The sequence below is a fragment of the Arachis hypogaea genome, chromosome 8, assembly GCF_003086295.3.
Source record: "Arachis hypogaea cultivar Tifrunner chromosome 8, arahy.Tifrunner.gnm2.J5K5, whole genome shotgun sequence".
Taxonomy (NCBI): Eukaryota; Viridiplantae; Streptophyta; class Magnoliopsida; order Fabales; family Fabaceae; genus Arachis; species Arachis hypogaea.
In genome coordinates this window covers 32864667-32883373 of record NC_092043.1, presented here as the reverse complement: position 1 = coordinate 32883373, position 18707 = coordinate 32864667, and the positions used below count along the sequence as shown (strand labels likewise).

At 32.4% G+C, this 18707-nt stretch overlaps 2 protein-coding genes, 1 long non-coding RNA gene and 1 other non-coding gene across 4 annotated transcripts; 2 read left to right on the top strand and 2 right to left on the bottom strand.

The window, feature by feature from the left end:
- Positions 1-454: 454 nt before the first annotated feature.
- Positions 455-1530, bottom strand: LOC140174901 (uncharacterized). Its single transcript, XR_011865020.1, has 2 exons — positions 1454-1530; positions 455-770 (listed from the first exon to the last, which is right to left on the bottom strand). It is a non-coding gene; the product is annotated as an uncharacterized lncRNA (long non-coding RNA).
- Positions 1531-8328: 6798 nt separating this feature from the next.
- TRNAA-AGC (transfer RNA alanine (anticodon AGC)) lies at positions 8329-8401 on the top strand. Its single transcript has one exon. It is a non-coding gene; the product is annotated as a tRNA-Ala (tRNA).
- A 94-nt stretch (positions 8402-8495) lies between these two features.
- Positions 8496-11762, top strand: LOC112707069 (protein THYLAKOID FORMATION1, chloroplastic). The gene is made up of 5 exons (XM_025758628.3): positions 8496-9567; positions 9999-10266; positions 10711-10924; positions 11056-11171; positions 11369-11762. The coding sequence occupies exons 1-5, from the start codon at positions 9357-9359 to the stop codon at positions 11487-11489; spliced, it is 930 nt and encodes a 309-aa protein (XP_025614413.1). The 5' UTR covers positions 8496-9356; the 3' UTR covers positions 11490-11762.
- On the bottom strand, positions 11561-17530 carry LOC112707067 (diacylglycerol kinase 5). The gene is made up of 14 exons (XM_025758627.3): positions 17299-17530; positions 16874-17132; positions 16481-16603; positions 16215-16343; positions 15661-15746; positions 15111-15234; positions 14651-14699; positions 14252-14334; positions 14001-14068; positions 13782-13856; positions 13251-13338; positions 12806-12922; positions 12349-12645; positions 11561-11887 (listed from the first exon to the last, which is right to left on the bottom strand). Exons 2-14 carry the CDS (start codon positions 17075-17077, stop codon positions 11858-11860), a joined length of 1473 nt encoding a protein of 490 aa, XP_025614412.1. The 5' UTR covers positions 17078-17132; positions 17299-17530; the 3' UTR covers positions 11561-11857.
- Positions 17531-18707: the final 1177 nt, after the last annotated feature.

Sequence of the window (18707 nt, the reverse complement as noted above, 5' to 3'; positions counted from 1 at the left end):
CATGATTTGAATTTGTCTCAATATATATGATTTGATTTAATTTACTTATTAGTTGAAAGTATTCCGATTGCCTATGTTATTCATAGATTTATTATTTTAATAACTAATAAATTAATCAAATTAATTAATACACATAATAAATTTGGTTTAATAAATTAAAAAAATAAATTAAAAAAATACTAATAGAATATTAAAAAAATTAATTAAAAAATATTACTAAATTAAATTGATATAAATTATAATAAATTATGTGATATTTAAATATCTAATCAAATCAATTAGTTAATATAGTTAGTTTATCGTAATAACTTATATTTAATAAATTAAAAAAATAAAATAAAAAATATTTTTAAAAATATGCCCACATCAGCTTTATTATTAAGTGCTTAAACATGATTTTTATAAATCATAGTACAACCACTGTTTAATTATTATTTTGATAGATAGATAGATAGAGAATATAATACAGCCATCATTTTTTTCACCATTATTAGAACGCCACCCAAAAAAGGATAAACAACTAATGTATATCACTGTTCTAGTTATAACAAATTAAACATCATATGGTGGACATGGTTTAGTTTTATCTGGATTATAAAAAGTACACTGGCATCCTTTTGGAACACATCCTCCATATATCAAACTGTGAGCACCATGAAGAGACAGGCAAGCCTTAAAACATTTATCCTCCTTTGTGTATGGACAATATTTTCCCTTGACAATACTAAAGCATATTGTTGTTTCTTCTGTTACCTGCATTTGGCTATTACCTACAAACATTCAGACATAAAATACACAGTCATTAGCCAAGAAATTAAAATCATATAACAATTGCTAAAAACAAAACATGTTATAACTAAAATCATAAAGGGTTTAGCAAATAGAAAATATTTTTTTGAAAAATATATAAAATTTAAATTTTTAATACATTTGTTATACGTGTATTAAAATAAAAAATTTAAAAACTTCTATTGGAAATAATCTTGATACATGTCCTTAGATTCTATTTGTTCTAAAAGAAAAATATAGACAGACAAATAGAAATAGAAATACAAATACAGGAATAAAAATATTTAAAAAGAAGGATATGGACAAAAATTTAAGAAAAAGATTTTAATTGAGAAACAAAAATTTATAAAAATTTTTATCCACTCAATATATAGGAGACATAATAATGTATAAAGCCAAAAACTTTAATGGTCAACACTCAAGAATAGTGGTAGAAGAAGTTAGTTTGTTGAGGATATTAACAAAAGAAGAAAACAAAAATAATTTTTAAATTTTATTTTGTCTGTGTATCTTTATTTTTAACAAACAAGATTTAAAGATGTTTTTTTTTTAAATCTCCATTTTAAATATTTTTTCTCCTATCTTAAGACAATATCTACACAGAATTTTCATAGTATGTTAGCTAAATTTTATATTGAATTATTTTGATAAATTTGGTACTAACCAAAACACATGAAAAGAATAAGTAAGAAGACGAAGAAATGAAAATGTATTTTCATATTAATAAGTTCAGAAATTTAATTCACACACCGTAGAAGAGATTCAATATTGAATTATTTATAGGCATTCAACGACAATGAAACTTTTTTACAAAATTATCATTTACATTAATTTAAAAATAATTTTCGCTTTATGTATATTTATGTATATGTATATTTATTACTGTAAAATGTAAATGGAATTTTATTTTAATTATGTCATCATTTAACTCTTTAATTTGTGCATATTTATTTACTATGATAAACGAAAAATTAATTTTTTTCCAATCATGCATTCTAAATCTACTATAAAAAAATTTGTGTAGATATCTCGTACAAACAATATATATTAGAATTATATCTTTCTAATTATTTTTAAATTTTTTAATCAATTTAATATATATACATGTCTGTTTATATCACATTGAATATCCCCATATTCAACAAAATATTAAATGATGAATTAAAGCAAAGTAATAAAATTTAATTGTTCTTATCCCTACAGACGGTATATTTGGGAACTAAAAGTATATGAAATAAATAAAAATAATATTTAGTACAAAATTTATACCAGAATGTGTCACATACCATAATTGATAATCGCTATGTCTATCCTAATTTTAGTTTATTCAAATAAATAAAAATCTTAATTGATTACACTTCTAGTTTTGTTTATTACTTTATTTATTATAATGTCATGGTTAAGGATTCGATGGTCCCAAAATGTTTGGATCATTAAATGGTCTCATAACAAAATGTATTTTTTAAATTTTTTTAACAATTGCTAAATAGTTTTTTTCTAATTTTAATTACAAATGAACCCATATATTTTATTTAATTATAAAAATTATTTTTTATTTTATAAATTATTATTTTATCATTCATCTATTATGTTTATTAACAATCAAAATAAAAAACAATAACAAATTAGATCTTTCATTGATCGTTTGGCAATTCCAATCGATTAAAAGTTTATATTTGATCCGTGACGTTCGTCCAAGGCCGTGAAATCGTGTTTATTTGAAAATCAATCGATTGGATTATCAAAATAATTGATTGAATTTCAGGTTTCCCATAACTCAATCGATTGGACTACAGGTTATCACAAAACAATCGATTGAAAATTGCAGCATGGTTTTCGCAAAAATCAATCGATTGGTCATATTACCCAATCGATTGAACGATGACTAAAATGTTGGTCTTTTAAAATTCAATCGATTTCTTATACTACCCGATCGATTGAATGCTCCAAAGTAACTTGAGGTCTCACAATTCAATCGATTGGTTGTATTACCCAATCGATTGAAGTCATCAAAGCAATATGGATTTGCCCAATTTAATCGATTGGTTGTCTTACCCAATCAATTGAATTGTGTACTACGCAGTTTTCAATTTTCTTATCATTTTTATAGATTATTATCTTATTATTCATCTATCTTAACGTTAAAAATTCTATTTTCAATTTTTAAGACTTTATTTTGATTTAGATACTCTAATCTTATCTTTTCTTTAATATTAACATTATAAATTGGTGAATAATCTATCACCAATTATTCAATTCCACCATTGGAATCGTGTATCAATCTCTTTATGTATCATAAGAGAGTGGTGCAGGCTTATGACTCGATGCCTGGGTAGTTATAATGTCTCTTGACTTACCCTTTTTTGAAATCATGTATTGACTGGTAATGAATGTTCTTATTTTTGATAGGGAATTCGTTGCTTGAAATGTTCCTCCGTTTTGAGAAATTCATATCAAACACCCCCAACTAGAAATATTGGTGGTGCAGGGGATATCGGTGGTGCAGGAGATATTCAATATTCTCCTGTTTTTAACTGCTTTTTATGTCTGCTTAAATGTTTTGTATTGAAATCCAATTATCCTTCTGTGCTCTTTATCGTGCAAAATGGCGAATTGCCGAGTGAGGCTGGTGTCATCCCTGGAGCTGTGAAACAGATGTTCGATATATTGGAGGCTCAGAATGCAGAGCACAACATGAAAGTAATGTTATTAGAGCTTTACAATGAGAAAATAACGGATCGTGTGCCTCTTGAGGAAACTGTAAAATCTGAAGATGATAAGTCTAAAAGTCCTATCGCTCTACTGGAGGATTGGAAAGGGGACTTCCATTGTTAATCTAGGAAGAATTGATTAAAAATTTGTAATATATATACTTCGTATATGTCTTAGCAATATATCAACAGATTATTAAAATGCTTTGATATATATTGCATGGTTTGTTTTTTTTTTTCTAGTCAAGATTTAATAGAGAGGTCAAATCTTGAACAAATGAAAAGAATAAAAAAGAATGCAAACAAATAATAAGATATGGAATTTTTTTAACTAAATTAATTATATAAAATAAAATATAATTCACAAGACATAAAATTTGTATGGAATTGTTGTTGAAATAATAAATGAAAATGATATTATTTCATCATAAAAATATGAGTTTTTTAAACTAAAATATCTCTATAGTGCATAGAAATAGAGAAAAATTATAAAAGCTTTCAATCGATTGGGTAACACAACCAATCGGTTGAATTAGGCAAATCCATATTGTTTTGATGACTTCAATCGATTGGGTAACACAACCAATCAATTGAATTGTGAGACAACCAATCCATATAAATCTATTTTTCGCCAAAATGAATGCACTATTTTCGCTTCTAATTTATTTTATAAAAATATCTTTATTATAATTATACTATAATTAATATTTAAATAATAATGCATAATTATACTAATTTAGAAAAATATCTTTATTATAGTTATATAAAGTTAATATTTAATACATTATTAAACTACTTATCAATTATCAATCAAAAATATTTTTAATTATTTTAATAATAATAATAATAATAATAATAATAATAATATGATAATGACACCGGTTATTAATTTTAAATACCCACTCACTCTCACTTCTCACCACTCACTCTCACTTCTCACTTCTCACTCACACTCTCTTTCAATCTGAAACCACAAGGAAAGAAAGAAAGTCAAGAAAAAGAAATAGAGGAAGAGGGGGAAACGAAAGATGGGAAGAAGAGAAGAGGGGAGGGAAGAGAGAGACCACACGACAAGGCTTGGTCCTGCTGCCGCCGTTGTCATTTCCGTCGTGTCATTTTCACAGAGAGAGATAGAAGAGGAGCCCACGCACGAGAGAGAGAACGAGACACTGCGACAAAGAAGAATGGAGTTGTATCGCTGTCACCGCCGAGCAACTGCCATCATCGGAACTTGCCATTGAGGCTACTAGATCCCCTGTCTGCCTGCTTCGCGTTCTGCCCTTGCCCTACTTCACTGGGGTTGAGCCCTGCCTCTCCACTGTTCGTCAAAGCTTGTGGTGCTCCTGCTGTGGGAGTCACTGCTAGAGGAGAGAAACTGCTGTCACCACTGTTCTGCTGTGTCCTTTACCGTCTACGCTGGAGAGGATCACCGGAGCTGCTCATGCTCCATCACGTTGTTTCCTTTGGGCTGTCAGTGATCGTGTTGCAATTGCTCCATTGATTTTTGTGTATATTGGTAGGAATGAAGCTTATGTTGTTGCAGCCGCAACTTTCTGCTGCTCCGGTTCAAATTCCGTGTGCTCTTTCGTTCATTCCATTCTACTTCAACCTTCTTCACCTTTTATCTTAGAATTCTGGATTTGGTCTCTTCGGTCCCTTGGACCAATTTGTGAGTAGACTTTATATTTATAATTGTTTGGTTTTACGTCTATAATTAGTTTGATATACAGTGCTTTAAACTTATAGTTATACTGACAAAAAATTACTATCAAAGGATTTAAAATTAGTTTGAATAATTGATTTATTAAAACTAAATATTTATCCTCATTAAGCTCATTTTAATATGCACATAAGACTATATATTTTTATGAGATTATATATATATTTGAAGAAGTTTTATATTATTTTAAAGCATTTGATTTTACTCGAATATGTATTTTTGAAGCATTGAAATATTTGTTGGTACTCACTTATTGTAAAATTGTGAAATATATTTAAAATATTTTAAGATTGAGAAAATATGATTAAAAACATAAGTTATGGAAAGAAAAAAAATTGAGAACTGATAATTAAAAAGAAACGGTTAAGAAAAAAAAGAATAGAGAAAGAATAAAGAAAGGAATTAAAAAGGATTTTATAGAAAAGGAAAATTGAGAAATAGAAGTAGACTGAATGACTGTGTCATAAGACTTCACAATCGAGAATTGATAAGGATAAAGGGAATGGTAAAATGAAAATTGAATATTTTATTTGGTCTTAGTGCCAAATGTATACTGGAAATACCTACAGATTGAGAACTGCTTTCCATAGTTATGCATATTTGTAGAAAGAGTTAAAAGTCAACTGATGTGACTTTGGCCATATGACTTCAAGTCAATGACGAGAAGATTCTTGCTAGTAAAGAATTTTATAAAAATAATTGCGTTGTAAGTATAGTTTCTAAACCAACAGAAATTTTTTTCGTACAAAAGTTTGGTTGTCACTTAAACAAACCCAATAAAATTTATAACTGAAGTATTTAAACCTCGGGTCGTCTTCTCAAGGAATTGCAGGGAAGTATGATTTATTATTGGTTATGGAAAAATGTATATTTTTGGGTTTTTGAAATAGGGGATAAGTAATTTAAATGGCAAGAAAGTAAATTAATTATCATGAACACCAGTGCAAGGTACAAAAATTGGAAATTTCATCCTAGTTATTCTTATCAGGTGTGATGAGAACTGTTTATTACTCCCACTTAGTTAACTCTTACTAAATAAAGGAAAGTCAAGTGGACTAATCAACTTGATTCTTCAAGTCCTAGTCAACTCCTATGGAAAGACTAACTTTAGAGGGATCCAAATCGATCAGCAATTTTCAATTTTCAATCAACTGCTGAGTTTGATAACTCAAGTGTCACCAATTACTTAACCAAAGGGGGATAAATCTAAATTAAATGAAAAGCATTAATAACATAAATTTGAAGAAAGCAATCTTAATTCTGAAATACCTCAATGTGCATTAAATAGAATATTCAAATCTAACATGAGAAGGTTCGTAAGCCAATTTGGTAACATAAGTCAAATACAAGTAAAAGCATTAGAATAAATAAAAGTAGAAGAGAAACATAAATTAAAGGAACATTGAACCTGGAATTAAAAAGACGGAGAAATCATAATCCTAAATCCTAAGAGAGAGGAGAGAGCCTCTCTCTCTAAAAGCTACATCTAAACCTAAAAATTGTGTATATGAAAGTTGTCTCAATGAATAGATGCATTCTCCCACTTTAAAGCCTCTAATCTGTGTTTTCTTGGCCGAAAACTGGGTCAAAAAAGCCCAGAAATCGCCCCCAGCAATTTCTGATACATCTAGCACGCGGCAAAGTCACGCGTACGCGTCGTCCACGCGTTCGCGCGGATTGAATTTTTTCCAGGTCACGCGTGCGCGTCGTCTGGCTTCGGGGCAGCTATGAAAAATTATATATCGTTGTGAAACCCCGGATGTTAGCTTTCCAACGCAACTAAAACCACCTCATTTGAACCTTTGTAGCTCAAGTTATGACCATTTGAGTGCGAAGAGGTCAGGCTGGACAGCTCAGCAATTCCTTCAGTTTCTTGTATTTCTTCCATTTTTGCATGCTTCCTTTCCATCCTCTGAGCTATTTCTGCCTTGTAATCTCTGAAAACACTTAACACACATATCATGGCATCGAATAGTAATAAGAGATGATTAAAATTAGCTAAATTAAGACCAAAGAAGCATGTTTTCAATCATAGCACAAAATCAGGAAGGAAAATGTAAACTCATGCAAATCATATGGATAAGTGAGCAGAGAGTTGATAAAAAGCACTCAAATTAGCACAAGATAAACCATAAAATAGTGATTTATCAGTCAACTTATGTGATTTCGGCCGTACGACTTGTATATGCAACTAATGCAATTGGAAAGTCATAGCTGGGGCTTGTGCTTAGGTAACGTCGGGTTGTGGGTAGTCAACTGACGCATGAATTCATGACCTGCGTAGAATAGACATACATTATACTTGTTTGTTGCATATATTTCTTGATGTGCATTTTGTACGTGTGTGTGCTTTTCTTGTTGTATTTTATATTCTCTGCTTATTTCTCTATTTTTCTATTTATCTACTATTTTCTATATATTATATTTAAGTTCGGTTATTTGGTATTAATAAAGAATTAATGAACTTAACTAATAATTCTGATCTTACTAAAAATCCCCACATTTTTACTCCTTTCTTTTCCCGTTCAAATAGAGCTCCAGTGGCATAGTAATGATGTCTAATCATGCGGAGGAGCGATAGGCAATATCTGCCTATCTGGCATTTTGATGGCGTCAATTTAACTCAAATTTCTGAAGATCTAGAATATTATTCCCTTGCCTTTGTAGTTTAAAAAGATCACAAGACGTTTTATATATATAGTTAATAGCTACTTCTAGTAATGTTAATCAACGTGCGATGTATATATATAAAAATTTTGATTCTGCTTGATTTTTTATTATCTGTGATTTTATCTTAAAATATTTTTCCATCAAAATTCATCTCTTTAGATCTCCATAATAGTATATATATATTTATACTAATACACACATTCACTCCACACACTAAAAAAGAAATTTATATTCACTATACATTAAAAAAGATTTTATATTCTACTCTTATTACAGTTTGAGGAGAGGCTTACAAATCTTCCATCTGTGTCAAGTCTAAACTGCTTCATAATGGTATATTAAGATTGTAGTTGATGATTTTGTTTTCTGGGTTATTAATTACAGTATCACCTAGGCTCTTTATGTAATGTAAAAAATAATGAAAAGCACAGTCATCGTGGGGATGTAGCTCAGATGGTAGAGCGCTCGCTTAGCATGCGAGAGGTACGGGGATCGATACCCCGCATCTCCATTTTTGCAATGTTTTGTTAATTATATGAATTTGCAGAAGCAGACAAGTTTATGCGACTGAAACAAAAATGGGAGGACCACTGTAACTTGTAAGCAACAACCAACTGAACCAAGTATTCTCATTCCTATTCCACTAATGAATTTTCTTTCTGTGGTGTTGTATATTGTGATAAGGTTTTCATTACTTGTGAGGAAAGGCATCAATCCTCCACTAATTCATTTTTTCTCTTCCAAATTCACATCCTTACGCTATTACTACTAGATATTTGATACTTCACCAATCAAAAGTAGTAATATAATCTAATCTAATAACATGTCCTTTGAATTTCTCACTGATTTAATTGGACTTTCTAATCTAATCTACCAATGGTACATGTCACAATTGGAATTTCTTAAATGTCTTGTACATTTTTCAATTTTTACTACAACAATCCAATAACAATCAAGCAGTGAGCAACTGAGCATGACTGGTCCAAAATCAACCAGCTGTTTCATCTCCCTTTCAGTTTCAGCCACAAGTTGGTGAGACAAATATCAAATATCATAGAGTGAATGCAAGGTGTCGTCTTCTAACAAATTTTGTACATGTTGTCTAAATACAAATAGTTACAATTTTGGAGGAATGTTTTATCTTAGTTATGATTATAAAATAATGAATCTAATTATACAATTTATTTAGCTTAGAAAAACCGTTGTGATGTCAAAATTTCAACGTGTCATGAGAGTAGTGGCTCCTTGGAAAGTTGACAAAAGCAAAAGGCTTTCAGTTTCAGTTTGAGACTTCACAGTGTGGATAAGATTTTCTCTTTTCTTTTTCCCTTTTCTGCAACAAAAACCTTAGAAACCAAATGATGGTCATCACTGAAACTTGTCCTCCCATGGTGGACACCTTCTGAATTTGCCTCTTCTCTGTGTTGTGTGTTGATTATTTGCATTCCACTCTTTCCTTTCCAACTATGGCAGCTCTCACTTCTTTGTCCTTCTCATCATCATTCACTCAGTGCTGTGAGAGAAAAGCAACTGTGTCCTCATCAACTCATCGTTTCTTTGTCTCTTCAAGTTCTGAAGTCTTCGGTTTTAGGACCATTTTCTCGTACCATTATGGGGGTGTTCGAGCTTCTTGTTCCTCATCCAAAATGGTTGTTCAATGCATGTCTTCTGCCACAGGTTCGTGGGGGCTTCTTTGGTTTCTTAATGGTTTTAAATTGTGGTTATAATTTCGCCACAATATGGAAATTGTAGAAGAAATGTACATGTTGCATCTGCAATTGGAGTTGCATGCTACAATATAGAGCAATAAGTGATTGCATCTAAGTTTCGAACGAACTTATTATGCCACTGCATGTTGGAAAGTTTAAAGAGTTTGTTTCATTAGAAAGACATCGATTTTTTGAAGTTTTTGTTCCCAAAGTTTGAAAAGATAACTAAAAGTATCATATACAAATTGAGGGTACTTTCTATTTATAAGAAGTAAGAACCTTTATTGAGATATATGAATGCACTATGAGTGAGATTAAGCTGATTAGTTGAACATGTTTCCACATTAGGTTCTTTCATGGATTCTTGTTTAAATATTTATATACCTGATATATATGCAGATGCTCCTACTGTTTCTGAGACAAAGTTAAATTTCCTTAAGGCATATAAGCGACCAATCCCAAGTATCTACAACACTGTTCTGCAGGAGCTCATTGTGCAGCAACATTTGATGAGATATAAGAGATCGTATCGCTATGACCCTGTGTTTGCTCTTGGTTTTGTCACTGTTTATGATCAATTCATGGAAGGGTATCCTAGTGATGAGGACCGAGATGCTATCTTCAAAGCATATATTAATGCTTTGAATGAAGATCCTGAACAATACAGGTTAGAAATGATTGAGAAATTTCAGTATTTAAGTTTATTGTTTCTTATTTCCTTGCTTGGTTCTACTTCAAAACTCTTGATTCAATGATGGAAGACTAATGGTTGTAAAGTGTAAATCCTTGGAGATTAGACTATGTTAACTTTGGTTTGCAAGATTCTAGTTGTGAATTTCATTTCGCATTTAGAAAAACGGCGAATTAGCTGTGCATGCAACATGATTTTTGAGAATCACATTTGGTGGCTCCAAGGCCATTTCAACATACAAGCTTCAGATTCTTATTAAGCTAATTCTGGTGGGGTTTTTTGAACAATTTTATTGTCTTTGAATTAAGCTACTATCATTTTGTAGCCTCTTTCTGCATATTTATACAATGATTATGCTTATATTGCATCTGAGGAACATTTTATCTTAAATCAATGATCTTTCTATGTTCCCCTCTGCAGAAAAGATGCTCAAAAGTTGGAAGAGTGGGCGAGGGCTCAAAACCTAACTTCCCTTGTTGAGTTTTCATCCAAAGATGGAGAAATTGAGGGGATCTTGAAGGACATAGCAGAAAGAGCAGGAAAGGGGGATTTCAGCTACAGTCGTTTCTTCGCAGTAGGACTATTTCGTCTTCTTGAGTTAACAAACGCAACAGAGCCAACAATTTTGGACAAGGTTAACCAATTCACTTAAGACACTAGTATGGCTTATGATTTGAATTTATTCTGATTATTAAAGTATCTGTTACTTGCATCTTAAGGAATTTTTCATGTGTTCTCAATTAATCTTTATGGTAAATCAAACAGCTCTGCGCAGCTTTAAATATCAACAAAAAAAGTGTTGATCGGGACTTGGATGTGTATCGGAATCTGCTTTCCAAATTGGTTCAAGCAAAGGAGCTGCTAAAGGAATACGTTGAGAGGTAAAACATCATCAAAGCTTTCAATGTTGTTCCTTCTCCTTCTCTACATTCTAATGGCTTTCAATTTATGACACTACCTTCTTGCAAATCTATTAAATATACATTCTTTAGCCCCTAAACTGAAGATTGAATAGATATGCATTTATATTGCCGGTTCTCCTCAGCGAGATTTTGATTCTATGATCTCTCTGCTTCAGGGAGAAGAAGAAAAGAGAAGAAAGAGCTGAACCCCAAAAGGCTAATGAGACCATTACAAAGTGTTTGGGACAACAACTGTCTGGTCAGCAGCTATGGTCTTATGAAAATAACATCTACTGATAATTCGGTGTCCTTGACATAATTTCTGGTTATGCAGAGTTTGGATAATCAGTAGAGGCAACTCAATCGAGTTTCGATATGCATATTTTATTATGTGTAAATTTGTAATATTCTGTGTTGGTGATCAACATGAAATCCTTGTATCACCTAGAGTCAACCATTGTTAATTCCAAAATCCAACACGATTTACATGTATTAGTTTTCTCCTCATGATAACAGACTATTCTCTATTTTTTATATTTCAGTATATACATATACTCACCTTTCATTTCATGTATCCATTTTGCATTTGAACTCATCATGATGTATAGCCCTTTTGTTGTGCCTTTGTTTGAGGGGCTACGGGCAAACTCGTGATTAGATCGATACTATTCAGGGTTCTTATTGGATTTGACAAACTGAAATGAAATTAAAATTAAAGATATATAAAAGTTAAGACTACACAGAGAGAAAAACGAGGAGTAAACTGAAATCTATGCGTTTCAACTGTAATAACATTTACAACAAAGTTTGTCTCAATTCTTAATTACACAATAATGAATTATCATGTTTGCAGAAGAGCTGCTAGAATTAATCAAATTGGTGATATACCTTGATAGGGGAACACGATATCAACCGCATAAAACCAAAGAATGGTTCAAGAGTTAGAGAAATACTGTATATACACATTCTGTCTGGTACAGAGTCATCACATGCCCCTTTATCATTGGATGGAATGTGGGATTTATCTCGCGAGTCCCACATTCTATTCAATAGTATAAGAGAAAGTGTTGGCTCAGTGAATCGGATAAGAGTAAGTACAATAACACATCTTTAATGATTGAATGTAAGACCTTTAACTAAGCTGAGAAATATCTACCTCATCTGGGATTTTAAATGTATCAGCTGCACCAAACTTTCGAAATTCATCTGCTAAAGAGTCTCCATTGCTACTATCATCTTCCTCAGCATCATCATTGTAATGCGTTGAAGGATCATGCACACTTTTAGACTTGCATTCATGAGTAGCAAGCATGTTAACCTGGCCATGGTGAGAAATCTCTACTACAACCGTGTCATCGTCTATTGGGAGGGGTTGCTTCCAAGGTTCCCCATCAATCCTCATGTATGTATGATCTGTTGCACCTTTGTGAAACACAAAGCCAATTCTGCGAGCCTGATGTTGAGATAATTTCAAGGCATTTGTAATATCAAAACCAAGGAAAAATTAAGGTTGGTACAGAAACTTAATGCTGTCATGTAAACTACAGCAAGAAATTTTTGTAAACTATCTTCAAAAGTAAAACAAGTCTAATATTTCATGGTACTGCACATACCTGAGCAAGACGAGTTCCATGTCCGTTTGGACCAAGCAAAGCAAGCCCATGCCAGGCATCTCTAAAGCCAACAACCTCTATTAGGCCATCATCTACATATGGACGTGTCCAGTCGTTCTGCATTTGATAGCATATTTAGAGTTTAGGTTTCAACAAAAATATTGCATAGAAGCATTAGTTTTGTTTTTGTTTTTTTAAATTACTATTCTTTATTTCCAGTTTACAGTTAAAAGAGATTTTGCTAAATAAAACAAATTTTAGTAATCAATGCCTTAAGGATCAAGAAAGTGAAAATTTGGCTGAACAATAAAACTTTGTAAGCTACAATTCATTTAACAATATGCCTTAAATGCATTGCAAACTTAAAAAACAACTTTTCTTCTCTTCATTAAACAGGAAAATCCAATATATCAATCTATCAATAGTTTACGCATATGATATTTACTTGACGCTGTTGCCTCCTAGTTGGTGTACCCCAAGGATTCAGTCCACCAGAAAAGCTAGGCAAATTGAGGCATACAATTGACCGGATGCTGGATATGCGATAGAAAGAACACATCAGATGTTATCAAGAAGTAAACAGGGGAGAAAACAACAGTTGGACAAACAAGAAATTAACTTTTCACTTTAAGAAGATATTAATCAACCAATGAAAGAACTAAAGCATCAGCGAATAAAAGCAACATAGTTAAGAGAACATGAATGAGAAGTTGAGTATAATGGAAACATCATGTATAACTGTGACTTTGGGATCATTGACAATTAATAAATGCAGGAAGTTATCCACCAGAACTTCTTATCATTGTCACTTTCATGTTTCCTAAAGATATATCATATATGACTGCGAGAGCTTAGCTCAATTGACTGGTAGAACCCAAGTCTATAACCTTAAGCCACCTTTTGGATGTCTAATCCTCCCTTAAGCCATTGAAAAGTAAAAAGATATAAATATATATGATTCTACCGAAAGATTTACCTGGAAGGAATTTGCAGGTCTTCCCACTGGCCATTCCTTTTCATGATTTGTACTTTTACAACATGTGCTATATTCCTGTGTTAGAAGATCAAATCACATTGACTTGACTGGAAAAGTGATAAATATATATTGGAAAAAGGCTTATATAGGACCCAGAAGCATGTATGCTTAGATATGTTTGCAATTGACCAATTTAATAACTGATCTACAGGAACTGACCTGGAAGGAGGATGGAATAGAGGAGCCAAAAACCATCCTTGCGTGCATCCGAGCCTAGCGTATGTAGTCTGTATTCATGAATATTGAAATCAGAACAAAAAGCGGATGAAAAAATGACTGGTATAAAACTATCCAGGTTTTCCATTCAATAAAAGATTGAAAAGTTCAAAGTCAAACAAGCAATGGTGTTATCCATTAATCTTCTACAAGATGCTTTTATGAATTTTACTACTGCAGAAACACTAGTATACCTGATTAACCAACTGATTTTTGAATTTTTCAGGATGCAACTTTCGTTCAGAATGAAAAGCATAAGATATTTGAGCATCCATTCCTGTAGTCATGAATCATAGACATTTTTAATAAATGTTTCAATAAGATGAACTGATGGAACAAAAAGATGTTCCCTGATATAATTTATGATCTAAGACATTCTAAATGACTTAAAAAAATAAATAAATAAGGGGGAAAATGTAAACATGTAATTGCCATTTAATAATTTCTGCATTGTTTTTTTGTAATTTGATATTTAGAAACGCTTAACCTAGATCAAAGGATCTACCAACTGACTCTTCCATGAGAAAAATAGAAATTCCATACTTTGCAATTTAAAGTTCAAGTATGGTACAACTCGGGAAAACTATGCTTACCCATGCTGAAGTAATTCCAAAATCCCCCACGAAAAGTATGGTAACCTTCCTGAGGAGCAGTAATCACACAAGGAAGTGCAGTGAGTAGGAAAAAAGCTAACTCTATAGATATTCAAACTAAAAATCCTGCCAGTTTTTATTATCTAAAACAGTTAAACTCCATAAGTCAAAAACAGCAATCAAATATGCAGAGGTTTTGTTGAACTGGTCTTAGTAAAACCAAAGTTCATTCCCAAGTTCAGAACAAAACAGCAATTCATGCCCATAGTAGGTGTAACTGTAATAATAAACCCTCCTGTCTCATCTTGCATTTTCTTAAATAAATTGTCTAGTAAAATGGATAACCCAAATTCAAGTCAAATCAGACTGTACCATATGAAACAAAGCATATTTCCTTGAAATTCCTAGTTGCACCATGAACCTGATTAAAAGTGTACATAGTCAAAGGTACATATCTTACAATATTTTGTTCATCTGTCTCGGATACGCGATGGAAGGCATGCAAAGAATGCGGTAACTCAAGAGGTGCAATCGGATCACAGGGACCTTCTTTTGGAATCCTCATTCGCATAAGAATGTGCCAACTGATGGTTAAGAAAAACAAACAACAACCATCAGGAATCTTAAACAACATGTAGCCCTTAAATATTCATTGTATGTTCGCTATGGATTAAGGAGCACGAGAACCGGAGTTGGGAATCATGACAGACAAAATCAAACTCAATGTCCAAACAATAAACTCAAACCTACTAAAACAGAGATACTAACAACACTTTTCAAACAACAGCAAGCAAGACAGTTTAGGAACAGCATTAGATGTAAACACACAACATAATATTTTAAAATGGTTTAAAATTTTTATGTGTATCTTTTAATTTTAAGAAAAAAAAAATTGATTTATTTTTGTCCCACAAGAAAGTCAAACAAATGGGTGGCAGCATAACAAAACATATCAATTACAAAAAAATAAAAAACAAAAGGAAAAGAAGAATAGGACCAAAACTCATTACTTGTCTATTTTCATTTCTTTAGCCTTCATTACTTGATCCAAAAATGACTTCACTGAATGCTCGTTTGTTCCTGGGTTCTTCTTTCCCTGTAATAAAGCAGCAGAAATTATGAGTCCCTTCAATTTTTTTTTTTCACGATTCTGATGGACAATTTATCATCACAATTCTCAGTGAAGATAGGTGCTCATGGTGCACTTAGTTGGATTATGCTCATACCATTAATAAATTGTTATTTCAACTAAACAAATATGATAATATTGTAGGTCCTAGGTGAAATATTGCTCTTAGTGACAAGACTAAAGTATAGTCCACCGAATGCTTTCTCCAACTTCTACTAAGAATTGAAGGGCCTTGTGTAAACCCCAATTGTTTATATATACATGGGAACCAAAATAATTCAACAGTTAACTTAATCAGCATAAAATGATAGCTCCTTAAAACCATTATATGTGAAAATGTAGCTATTGAACCATGAATTCATGTAGAGTCAGAGATAATAATGCGTTACTTGTACTTCAATAAAAGCCCCCCCAAAATGAAGCGTGATTTCTTACCCAGCCAAAAGCAAAAGGTAGGTTATTCCCTGTGCCCAAAGGAACTGTGGCTATTGGTGGCGGATGGGACAATTTGAGATCACAAACAACTCCAAGTAGCCAGCCCGCTGTTCCATCACCCCCAGCAACCTGAAATGCATATCAAATGTCAGTGACGTCAGAAACTCATAAGATCAAGCACATAAAATTGTCAGAAACTCAAAAATTTTGGAGTTGATGATTGTTTAAAGATGAATTGATCAGGATCAAAGAGAATATCAACTCACAATTAATCTCAGACTCTCCATAATCCCTGTAGCAAGTTGATCACCTTGAACCTTGAGTCTCTCCAAGTTAGCATAGACTCTGCTCAGTACCTTCTCGGGAGCTTCTTCCCCTAAATCAAAAACCTGAAAATTTCACACGCCCTGCTCAGTCCCTCACACACAAAATCGGAGTCTCAAAATTTCTGTAAAAGGCACCATCAAAATATCTGTCCACAAATGCAATTGCAGCCACAATATTATTATTGTAGAGGTTTCCAACACTGTATTACAGCATAGAGCCCCCGAGATCAGTCATATTTTTCGGCAATTTTACCCAATATTAATATTCAATAATCACAAAGAAACAGTAACCGTAACCGGCAACGGCAATCAAAATAATGTCTACTAAGGCACCTGTTTTTCGTTGAGAAGAGCACGGTACGTTTTCAATAGGTCCCCTCCTAGCTGGCCACCGCTTTTGGAGTTCGCAAAAACAAGCACCGGGCACTTAGGTCCATTGCCACGGGCGATCTGGCTGCTCTCAGCCGCAGACTCCGGCACGAGCATGTAACTCGGGATCCAAAAGTTCTTCAAGAATTCGGAGTCGCGAGAAGCCATTGCTATAGTCAGCTTCCACTCACAATATCGCGCTTTACCTCGAGCTTAGTAATTGCTAACAACAAAGGATAACAAATTTTGAAGTCAAAGTTGTCAAAATTTAAATGCAAGGTGACGTTGATCAAAAAGAGCATAGAGAATTCCGTTTGAGAGCATAGAGAATGAAGTTGAATTGTGTATGTTCAGTGAAAAGGAAATGAAAACGAAGATGAATAATTTACCTGGAGAAAGGTGATGCGGATCACGGTGAAGATCTGAGAGCGTGAAAAGGATGCAGAAGATTCAGACAAGAGAGGAAGGTGACTACTGAACACGATAAGCGTCAAATAAAAAGAAGAGCGAGTTGACTCGGCGCGTTTGACGAGTCAGAGATAAAGGAGGCCAAAAAGACCCAATGGCGAACTGCAGTCACATTCGCCGCGGGTCCATGTGTTTGTGTTTGGGATATTTCTCAATTCTCGACTTGTATCTTAGAATATTTATTTACTATTCTAGAAGATATAATTCATGGCGTCTTAGAACTTTCAACTGCGAATTTTCATTTCAAGAAATACTGCATTATGTTTTAATTTAATGATTTATTGCTAATAGGCACATGGATCAAATTAATGAAAAACAGCTTAGATGTTACTTAACAACAGCACAAAACTACGGTATTTTATCTATTATTTACTCAACTAAATTCAATGGATCAAACCAATCAATTGTAATTTACACCATGAATTTATTCTCCTACGAGTTTCCTTAGTAATATATTATAGCACTAGTACTAGTATATGTATCCGCATGATGCACAAAAAAATATTTATTTTTCTATATTTATATTTAAAATATATACTTTTAAAATAAATTATTTATAAATATATTTATTTTATATAAAATAATTTTATATATTTTTTGTTATTTATACTAATCATAAATAACTTATAAAAAGTATTATATGCAATAAATAAATAACTCAATATCTATAAAAAAAATATTTTAAAGTGGATTTTATATATATTCACTAAATACTATCAAATTAATAATAAAAATAATAATATATTAATTTGAGTTGTAAAAATAAACTTTTTTTTTTCAGAAACTCTCTAGCTTGAATAAAAAACAATTAACGTATGTCTCAAAAATGCAAGCAATCCTCATGCCAGTATTTAAGTGTTGCCATTGCTTGTTGTGCTACAAGTTTATGATTGCACCGATCACAAGAGCATTAAGGAGATACAAGCTTAAATCATACAAACACCAGAATAATAACTATGGCTTTCGAAGTTGTTGTGCTATGATTTTACTATAAAATATAAGAAAGGGAGCGAGAACTAGGAAGCGGATGCCTTGTCAAGATCGTTTCTCAGCCTCAGTGATAAATTGTTCCTTGCTACCTCAATTACGAGAGGAACTCAAGACATATATACCAGCAGATGAGTTCACTAAAGCTCAAATGCAGTCAGGTAATCTCCTATAGCGACAAGACTTATGGTCAAGAAACAATTATGCGAGAACACGATTTCTTACTTGGAGGACATGCTGGATATCACAGAATTTTAATATTGATATCGGCACTTTATTGGAAGTGTATGGCCGAATCAATTAAGAATTATATTGCCGCTGGTATCACTTGTCAACGAGTAAA